This window comes from Vombatus ursinus, unplaced genomic scaffold (genome assembly GCF_900497805.2).
Source record: "Vombatus ursinus unplaced genomic scaffold, bare-nosed wombat genome assembly UNPS02014809.1, whole genome shotgun sequence".
NCBI lineage: Eukaryota > Metazoa > Chordata > Mammalia > Diprotodontia > Vombatidae > Vombatus > Vombatus ursinus.
The window spans coordinates 20,903,168-20,914,614 of NW_020954587.1; the positions used below are offsets into that span (position 1 = coordinate 20,903,168).

Genomic DNA, 11,447 nt, shown 5'->3' on the forward strand with positions numbered 1-11,447 from the left:
GGGACAACAATTATATAGATATGATGTAGATATAGACATAAATATATGTACATATCTCTCTCTATATATGTATATATAAATATACTTATATATACCTTAAAATATTATGTGAATCAAAGAAATAATATATTTAAAAAGCTTAGCATCCTAAAATTATTATGAATCAAGTTTTGGACCTAATTATCAGATTCTTTAGATTTCCCTGCTACAGAATAAATTCATTATCAATAGCAAGGCTTCACTTACAGTTATTACATAGAAAATCTGGTGAGAGAAAAAAATCAATAATTGTAAAAGAATAGAGGACAACCCAGGGTAATAGTAGGTAACAAGATGACTCTGAGCCTGCTCTGTTTGAAACAAATACTATGTTAAAATCCATAGGCAGAAGGATATTCTGTAGGTACCATGAGATGATGCCTTCCTTTTACTGGGAACTTAGATAATATGAACCACTTGGATCCTGCTGTGTTAGGAAAAAATCAAGTGACTGTTTAGTGAACTCTTTGTATATAATCACCATATCCATTCTGGACTCTGCAGTCTCTGCAGCATCCCATAGTTTGACATGGTGAAGTGGTATGGTAGAAAGCAAACAGAATTAGAAGTCCAAAAACCTATTTGAATCCCGGCCTGGTTGCTCACTACCTGTGTGACCTTGAATATGTGACTAGCCCTCTGCTGGCCTCAGTTTCCCTATCCATAGAATGAAGTGGGGTTTACTAGATTATCCTTAAGTTCCCACTCAGCCATAAATCCTATGACTACTATGAAAACTCAAATCGAAACAGTAATTTCCCAATGTCTCCCCAAAGGATATTATAAATTGTAGCAAGATTTTTATTTCCATTTGAAACATCTTCTGTTTTGCATTTCAGACGTCAAACCATGGCAACTGGGGTTCCTGGGGTTCCTGGGGCCAATGTTCCCGTTCATGCGGGGGAGGAGTTCAGTTTGCTTTTCGCCATTGTAATAATCCACCACCTAGAAACAATGGACGATACTGCACTGGAAAGAGAGCCATCTACCGCTCCTGTAGTGTCACAGCGTGTCCAACGTACGGTATGTTCCATGACACTTGTCTTGTATTCTTCTCATTTTAATGGTTGTAGACTTTAGTAGAGAGGGATTAACCTCACATGATACTGTGACCTGCTCCACTGGCGAGACAGCTCATATTGAGAATACCGCATAGGAAAAGTTGTAGAAATGGAAGAGCACTTTTAGGAAATGCCATTCTAGGACCTCCTTGCTCCTATATAAATAGAGCAATTATATACTGCTCTATAATTGAGCAGTATAGAAAAATAACTTAATAATGATAAAAATTCAATAGCATGGCGTTAAAGATGATGATGGCCAAAGGTCTGGGAGAAAACTTCATTCTTAGCTCTAAGTAAAGTATATGAATATTTAGGGAGGGGAACAAGAAAGAAATCAGGGCTGTTTACATCTTGTCCTTAAAATAAAATCTCCAAATGTTCTAAGACTTAACAGGAAATTCCCAATATCTTGGCCCTTAGGTGAAATATAGATACATATATGAATGCTAAGATATTTGTTTTCTAGCTAAAGCCTTTCGTCAGGAACAATGTGAAGCTAAAAATGGATTTCAATCAGATATAAAAGGGATCAAGACATTTGTGGAGTGGGTGCCCAAATATGCAGGAGTTCTGCCCGCAGATGTGTGCAAGCTGACCTGTAGAGCCAAAGGAACAGGCTACTATGTGGTATTTTCCCCAAAGGTAATTACATTTACTTATGCTTTTTTTTTTTGTCAAGGCAGTTGGGGTTAAATGACTTGTCCAGGGTCACACAGCTAGTAAGTGTCAAATGTCTGATCTGAGACCAGATTTGAACTCAGGTCCTCCTGACTCCAGGGCTGGTGCTCTATCCATTGCACCACCTAGCTGCCTCCATTTACTTATTCTTTGTGTTTAAATTTTTTGGTAATACAAACTCTATGACAGAAGAAGTGATTGGGTACTCAAATTTCACAATAGCAAATATTTCAAACACCAAACAATACCTTCTTTAGGAGTATTAGGTAACTAAACCTAGTTACTAAGGAATATATAAAGAAGATACATATACCTATTTTCCAAGGATTTTCACAGTAATTAATATAAAACAGCCTTCCTCCTTTACACATTTACTGAATTAAGTGCTACTATTTATTGTATATTTTCCCAAAGATTTTCTTAAGGAATAACATAAAAGAGCTTTACTTGTTTTTATTTCTACGTTCACTTCTATGCCTTTAACCAAATATATCATATAATATTGGGCATATAATAAATATTAGGTAAATAAAATAAAATATCATATTTTGGATAAGGATTACGCATACAAAAAGAGAATTGAGGACTTTAAATATCCTAGTAAGATATTTCTAGTTTTATAAAACTAAAGCCTTGCCTTGAATCTCCCCACAAAACATCAACAACAATTCAGTTTGTTGTTTTTAGGAACTATATGCTTTGACTACACAGTTTTCAGCTATCCTTCCAAGAAAATAAAATTGACAAAGCAGAAATTACAGGTATACCAAATAAACCAAAGAGATATTCATTCTTGAAATTCTAAATTAACATATTGTCAACAACCTCGATGAAGGATAGAGTTGAATACAGACCATACAGTAATTCAATCTGTATTCAAGGGAAGTTTGTGACAGCATTATTGATTAAGAGCTTTACCTCTAATTCTCTTTCTCTTATCTCTCTCTCTTTCTTCTTAAGAAGCAGCTTTTTGTAGTTGTTAAGAGCACTAGATGAGCACTCATGAAGAACTGGATTCTAACCACAATTCTAACATTTACTAGCTATAAATCCATGGACATACGTCGATCTCTCTGAACCATAGGCAATTATAACATTTATCTACTAAATGACAGACAGATTGTAATCTACGTTTGTTGGAGGGCATTCCTATGCAATTATACTATGAATCTTTGATGTAGTCCTATGATAACTATATACACACATACATATATGGTAACACAGCTACTCCAGAAGGCCCTAAATCTTTCATAAGTATAAGTTTGACAGTAAACATATACCTCTTTTTATTATTAGGAAAACTTGGCTAAACTTCATAGCAATCTAATATTCTTTTTATGGTTTAGTTTTTTTACGGATCAAAAATTACAATTTTCAAAATTATAAAATTGATAAATCAATTGTACCTGAGTTGAAGCTCTATTTCTGCTATTATATTAGCTGTGGACAGTGAGCAAGTCACCTAGACTCTTATCCTCCAAGCTATTCTCTTTAAAACGTCAAGCTGTCTTTTGTCTTTATACTACAATCATTTCTAGAGAAAAAAAAATTCTTCGAGATTGAATCCTTTCTCATAACAAATAAAATCAGCTAAGCTGAAACATCTCATGTAGTGACCACATACAGGTCAAATAGTCCTCAACCTCTTTGTACTGAGGAGAGAGGCAAATTTCATTAGTTTGCCCATAAGCAAATACTGCCTCCATGCCCTTAGGCAACTCTCTCAGACTCTTAAGTTCTAGATGAGTTTCTGATCTCGAAGGAAGGAGTTTCTACCCTAAGAGTAGGAACATATCTTTACAGGGCCAAACTAAAGCAACCAAACAAATAAGTTCTACATGGGAATATTTATGAAAATCTGTCTCAAAGGTTTTTATTTCCTAAGCGGTAAATAACCTAAGGGAACTTAAATTAGTTCATCCCTATCAAATTTTCTTCAATTTTAAATTGAATTTTTAAATTCTTTCTGTCTCTCTTTGTGTCTCTTTCTCTCTTTTCACCCACATATCTACAAAACCACTGTTTCTGGAGTTTGTGAATCAAAACAAAAATGCAATAAATGGACATTATCAGATGAAAATGGTTAATGAACCTTGTCAATGCGCCCCAAAGCAAATTCTCCTGAGTCTGTTGGTCAGATCACAGTCTGTCTTTTGAGTTACTTCCTCAGACTGACCAAGAATATCTCCATCTGTTCATCTCTATTGTGATTTGGAACCATTAAGTAGAAAATGCTGAATCCTTCTAAATTGAGATACTAGTTTTAACTTTGAGATGATTATTTTTAAATTAATAATGATGATACACTAGCATCTCAGCTTTCCTAGTGGCACCAGAGATATGCTGGAGCCAGTTCAAACATGCTGCAGTCAATTATTAAACATTTGCTAGCACAAACCTAGCTAATGTGTCCCCCACCCCCTACACTGCCTAGCTGCTAAACAATATTCCCCACCACTAGCTGAAGAAGGTTTCATAGTGACCACAATGAAAGAGAAAATATTAATTTTGGAAAGGGTTACATATGCAAAAAGGGAATTGAGGACTTTGGATCACTTGATAAATAAGATTTCTAGATTTACAAAACTAAAGGTTTGCCTGGAATCACCCAACAAAATGCCAACAACCATTCAGTTCATTGCTTTGGGAACTACATGTTTTGATGGCTCACCGTCCTTCAAAGCAAACTTACAAAGTAGAAATTATAGGTGCACTAAATGAACCAAGTTATTGAAATTCTAAGTTGTTTTTTCTTAATTACCTAGGTGAAGGATGGAACCGAATGTAGACCATACAGTAATTCAATCTGTGTTCAAGGGAAATGTGTAAGAACTGGTTGTGACAACATTATTGGTTCAAAGCTCCAATATGATAAGTGTGGTGTATGCGGAGGAGATAATTCCAGCTGTACAAAGGTCATGGGAACATTTACTAAAAAAAGGTAATGTGATGAGACAGATATCCCTTATTATAATTAAGCTTGGCATTCAAAATTTTAAATTTCCAAATGGATATAGTGAGTAACATATTTTATATATGCTTATGAGTAAAGAAGTATGAATCTGTAGAGGTTAGGTGGCAATGTATTGTGTTGCTCTGATAGCAAATTGTGAATATAAAGACAAAAAGAGAAGTGATGCAAAGCTCTGGGATATGTGAATCTTCAAGCTATGAGGGATCTTCTCTGGCCTTGAGGACACAAGTAAAAGAGTCATCAAGAACTGAAATAGATTCTTAAGTTAGAAAAGTCTTTCAAATGCTCAGTAGTAATAATAACTCACAGCTTATGTAAATTATATGAGATCAATGATCTCATATCTTTAAAATGCACATATTGCACTAAATAATCTCTTAACAGGTCCCTTCCAATTCTATATACCTCTATTGCCTTTTAGTTCATATGTATAGCAGTGGTACAGGCAAGGTTTGCCTGTGTATCCAGGTTACATTGGAGGTGCTAACCACGGAAGAGAAAAATGAGAAGTAAAATCTCTGATATCAGCAAAATATTCATAATAGAAAAAAAAAACCTGAGCTGGACAAATAAAAATATTCATGACTGAAGCTATGGTAATAAAGTGTACTCTCATCACAACACTATTGTTATTACATGGGAGTTGGTATAAGAAGTCTATCTTGACTATTATCTAATCAATTTCATTTCAATAAATAATTATGAAATATTTTCTATGTGCTAGGCATTGAGGATAAAAACTCTTAAAATGAGACAATCCCTTCCCTCAAAGAGATTCTACTCAGGGTAGGAGTATTAGAATTTATACAAATACCCTTTTCTCAGAAAGTGTCTCTTTACATTTCTATAGAGCTTTAATATTTATAATATATACATCTTCACAAAACCATGCAAGGTACTTAATACAAGTTTTATTATTCCTATTGTACAGGGACACAGAAATAAAATGACTTGGCCATAGTCACATAGCTAGGTATTGTTAGAGAAAGAATTTATACTTAGATTTTCTGAACCTAAGTCCATTGTTCTTTCTACTATAGTCTCACTGCTATTCCAATATGATGGACCTTAAGAAAGGAATTGTAGCTAAGAAAATATAGCAAAAGTAAAAATGAGACACACAGAAAATTACTTTATCTAAACTATTGCTATTTTGACAGCTCATAGCAAAATGATGAGTAGGTTATTACATTTTATCATTACCAACACTGCATGCCACCCCTGTTATATTGACAGTATTGTCCACTGACAAAGTGAAGGACTGAAAATTGAGGTAGGTTCTGTTTTCATTTTTTATAGTTGTGGTTTGGAGAAAAACATTTCATCCACTTATGTTTTTGTTTACTCAGCTATAAAATAGGACATTCATCTCTATTTACCTTCCTGAAATTGTAAGAATGAATCTGTTTAGGTTCTTTAGGTTTCGAAAGGAAAAGTGGGAACTAAATATATAGTATTATTGTATATTGTCATGCCATTTGATACTTCAAAGTATTTGTGATTTTGTTAGTATATCTATTCCTTCTACAGATGGTTTCATGAATTGCTATAGAAAAAAAAGCATTATTTCCTGGCCACCTGTCTGGTGATGAGACACCCCAGTCTTAGCTAAACCAATTCTCAAATAACCTGTCTCAGTCTGTTATAAGATTTGTATTCAGAGCCATCCTAGGTTTGTAGGACCTAACAGAATTCTTATATAGATATGGTATTTAAGAATCTAGGGTTACAGATACACCATATTGAGTAAAATTGAATTTTTAAATAAAAGTTAATATGATAATGAAGCATGTTCTAACTAATATTTTATTGAAATGAGGAAATTTTAAAAGAAACAGTTTCTAATTTTATAAAAACACATCATGGTTTAGTGGATAGAGTTGTCTCAGAAACCAGACCTGATTCAAGTCCCATCTGACACTTGACTATGTGACCCTACATAAGGCAATTTTCTAAGTCTAAGACTATATATTTCAGGAAAGGTGCCAGCCTGCACTGGTAAAGGGAATTCTTCACAGAGAGGTCTCTAAACCAATGAAGTACCGATCCTTATCCTTTCTGGTTTTATAGCAGTTTGCTTTAAAGAAAGCTATGTTTGGGTGTGATGGAAAGAGTGCTGTGCTGGGGTTCACAATATCTGAATTCAAATTCTAACCTTGCTACTTGCTAATCTTAGATGAATTTTTGAGCCTTTGAGCCTCTCCATTTACTTTTCTATAAAGTGAAAAGGTTAAGCTAAATTACCCTAGACTATAAAACATGACAAAATTGAAATGTAACACCAAATTAAAATGAGACTTTTAAAGAATATCCATTTGTTTCATCAGTTACTTACCTTTTCTGTTTCTTTGTCTCTGTGCCTGCTGCTCTTTGTCTTTGTCTCTCCCTCTCTGCTTCCATCTCTCTATCTCTCCGTCTCTCTGTCTCTGTCTTTTTGTCTCTTAGTAAGGGTTACACAGATGTAGTGAGGATACCTGAAGGTGCCACTCACATCAAAGTCCGACAATTCAAGGCAAAAGACCAGAACAGATTTACTGCTTACTTAGCCCTGAAAAAGAAAAATGGTGAGTACTTGATCAATGGAAAGTATATGATATCTACGTCAGAGACTATTATTGATATCAATGGGACTGTCATGAACTATAGTGGTTGGAGCCACAAGGATGACTTCTTACATGGGATGGGACATTCAGCTACAAAAGAGATTCTTATAGTTCAGATTCTTGCAACAGACCCAAGCAAAACAGTAGATGTCCGCTATAGCTTCTTCGTTCCCAAAAAGTCAACATCCAAATCAAACTCAGTCAGTCATCATGGAAGCAATAAAATGGGATCACAGACCTCACAGCTACAGTGGGTTACAGGCCCATGGCTTTCCTGCTCTAGAACATGTGACACAGGCTGGCATACCAGGACTGTGCAATGCCAGGATGGACACAAAAAATTAGCAAAAGGATGTCTACTGTCACAGAGACCCTCAGCATTCAAGCAGTGTTTTCTAAAGAAATGCTAGCACATGGTTATGATTTTGTTTAGAAAAATAATTGAGCAAGACACCACTGGCGTACCTTGGGTGGAAAAATCTAAACTTCGTTGTAATTACTTTCATGATTCAAATTATGAGCAGAATCTGCTTTTCAAACCCTGGAATATGACAAAGGAAGCCTTGAAAATTAAGTCTTCTGGGCCTAAAAGGAATAGCAAAATGAATGAATGTAAGCTCATAAGGTATTTGAAGAGTACAAACCTATTTCCTCTTTATCACCTACCTCTTAAAAATGCCTTTGAAGACATCATAATAATTTTCAATCATGATTTATTTTTGCTGTTTGTAAATATATAATTTTTATATAACTTGATTCTATTAAAAATAATTCATTCTATACATAAAGTGATTGACCAAAGTAGGTCTGCAGCTGTTTTCAGTTTCACCCATTTTCCAGAAAGAGCTGTGGATATTTTACTGGAAAATATAAGCTTGTTGTTGATAGTAGACAATATATTTTTTAAAAGACTAACACCATGACAAAATGTAATTTTAAAAATTCTTGAGCAGAGATTATCAGAATACTTATAAACATATATAGAGGCTCTCTGATATATTAGTACCTGTATTTTTCAGGTTGCCAGCCAAATTGATTAGAACATATTTTGTACGTATGTATGTGTATAGAATTTGGATTTTTTAAGACATCAGTGGGGGGGGCGTGCAGAAATTTAGTATTTACAAAAAAAATCAAATATTTTATAATATTGTCAACTATATATTCTTGACTGTTTTCTTCCTGTGGTTTGCAAGTGAAATTTAAAGTTTCATGTGCCTAAAAATAGCTATTGGAGAGGCTATATTTTCCTTAATAAGGAAAGATACCCAACAAATTGTATTGTATCTCTACTTAAAACTTTATATCCTAGAATCCTCCCTCTTACCAGAAAATATGTAATGTGCTGTTTGTCTATCTTGTTTTGTTAAAAACTATATCATATAAGGAATTAGTGTTTTGATTACCTTAAATATTCGGTTTTACTAAAAATATTGTGTCACTCAGAAATTAACCACATCCAGATGTGGTTGCCATCAATGTCAGTAAGAGTTTTTCCATGTAGAAGTTAATAATTTATTTTTTTAAAAGAGAAAAATAATTGGTATATCAAACATACTTCACATACTAAAGACTTCTTTCCCAAATGAAAAGCATATTATTTTAGTAGTATTACGCTAGAAAAAAAAACTATTATATTAACCATAAACATGCAGGCTTCTCTCCTCTTCCAAATTTTTGTTACATGAGTTTAAAGTCTGAAAACATGTAGGCCTTTACAATTTTTAGACTACTAATGCCATTTAGACCATATTGTAATTTTTAAAAGAGAAACACATAGAGTTAAACTTGGAGAAATTTCAGAGTGTCCTTTTATCTTAGTTTCATAATAGTCATAACCACATATATTTGATGTTATTGTACTGGTAGACATGACATATCTTATGGAGGCATGGATTTTTATGTATTATGTTTTCATAAAGCAAAGAATGCTTATAATCCATTGATTTAAATGGTTATTTAGAAGTATTTAACTTTAGAGATACTCAATATTTGGCAGAAGAAAAAATTATTTGATTTAAGTCATTCAACTCATACCAATCCAGCTGACAGATTTCCTGACACAGACTGTGATGGCTGTGTTTAAATTCTGTGTTTTAATTTATGTCTTTTCACTGAACAGTCTTTCTGTATATTCCAACTGCCTAGAGTGTATTACTTCATTTGCATTGTATTTTAGCATAACACCAGCTTTATTATCCTGGCAGTCTCAGAGACCAACCGATATAATGTCCAAAGTATTTATTCAGACCATTTTTCTTGATTTCTCTCTTATGTGATATAACCTCTTCACATGATCAAAACACATTGTACATGTTTCCATAAAAGAAAATCAGTTGAAGTTGTTTACTTGTATCACCAAAACTCATATTTAAGCTAATTGTTTGGATACTTTGTAGATATATCCTCAATTCATAATTTTGCACCATTTGATTGTGATCATGCTGAAGATGGATATTGAGTTCATCATTGCAGACAAATGGGAGGATATAAATGAGGTGACCTCTTCCAATTCTCAACTTGTGATCCTATAAATGTGCCTGAAAAATTCTAGGGTCCTAGAAGCACAGGGCTGCCTCTTCCTAACAAATCTGAGTTGAGTCAAACATCATTGCACGCATTCCTTTTTCTCTGTGATGGAGCCATAAAATATTGTAGATATAAAAAATCAGTGGTGCTTTTCATTTTCTTTCTGAGGAAAATACTCCTCTTGAATATTAATCTACAGTGTTAGTATTTATTACTCAAATGACATAGAGTTGACCTCAAACCACTATATCTAACAGCTCTATGTAAAGGACCCTCTTTCTTTTGCCCAAGCAGTATCTGCTGCTCTCACTGACGGATAAGGGTAGAATGACTCCAAGAATGTATGTACAAAGGATGGAATGACTAAGACGGGATAATGCAGTTCAGAGAAATGGACACTTCCATATCTCTAAAGAATAAAGACTGTGTACTAGGGGAAAATCTTCAAAGGTCCCTTTCAACTCTAGATCTATGGTCCTATAGACTATTTTTCTGCTTGAAAGTGGGAGGCAGCATGGTGCATTGGAAAAGTGCTGGTTTTGGAGTCAGAGAACCTGAGTTCAAATCCCTTCTTTGCTAGTTACAATTTTTAAAAAAAATCTCTATGTCTTGGTATCATAATCTGTAAAATGGGAGGGTTTACAGGAGATGACTTTTAAGGCATCTTCCAATTCTGATCCTGTGATCCTATAAACATGCTTATTTTCATTATGCCTGAAAAATCCTAAAGTCCTTAAAGCTCAGGGCTGCTTCCTCCTAACAAATTTGAGTTGAATTGGAATGCTCAGGTTTGATGACAATGAAATTTCACCCACAAAAGTTAGTAACTCCTGGAATTTCTTTCCTTATGAAGAAAAAAGGATGAAAGAAAATAGCTTCTTTTTCTGATTACACGATTTAATTTTGCCTCCATGTTTAAAAGTACTTGATAGGACAGTCTTATGGATTTGGCAAATTCAAGCCTTTTTACCCTTCTAGCTAAATAATTTTATCCCATTTTAGAAAAAAGAATTCAATCACAAAGATAAAAAAGAAATATTGCACTGAGAAAGAATTTACTGTTTTTGTACCTGGTATGTGAACTTGTGTGATGAAATTATTTATTTTTTATTTAATAAAAATGTCAATTTTGCAAATTCTTATATATAATATATATTTTATACGTATATTATATGTATATATTATATATACATGCACATGTATATATAACATTATATATATAATGTTTTGCTAGATATACTCCTTTATTAAAAGTTAAGCTTCCTATATGTATTGTGAAGTACATTTTTGTGAGTTTGCACTGATTGCCTTTGTATCTTTAATAGAAAAGTTTTCTTTGTTTTATTACACATATATACATATACGTATTTACATATCTATTAAATTATCTACATCTAAAGACAGGAAAGGCAATGTGATATAATTGAGACCTGGTCCTAGAGTCAGGAAGACCTTATGTGACACTAGGCAAATTGCTGACATGCACTTAGAAGGATTTTCCACACCAAGTCTTCTTTGATGAAATCACAGGTCTGAATAACAATAACAAAAATTACACAT

The 11,447-nt window shown here is 33.7% G+C and overlaps 1 protein-coding gene across 1 annotated transcript in view; it reads left to right on the top strand.

The window, feature by feature from the left end:
* Positions 1–10,971, top strand: part of ADAMTS5 (ADAM metallopeptidase with thrombospondin type 1 motif 5) — a 78,217-nt gene extending 67,246 nt beyond the window's left edge. Inside the window, exons 5-8 of the mRNA XM_027875427.1 lie at positions 879–1,062; positions 1,570–1,745; positions 4,547–4,722; positions 7,201–10,971. Of these exons, the coding sequence (XP_027731228.1) occupies positions 879–1,062; positions 1,570–1,745; positions 4,547–4,722; positions 7,201–7,768 (1,104 nt within the window). The 3' untranslated portion in view covers positions 7,769–10,971. The remainder of the gene's footprint in view (positions 1–878; positions 1,063–1,569; positions 1,746–4,546; positions 4,723–7,200) is intronic.
* The last annotated feature ends 476 nt before the right edge of the window (positions 10,972–11,447 follow it).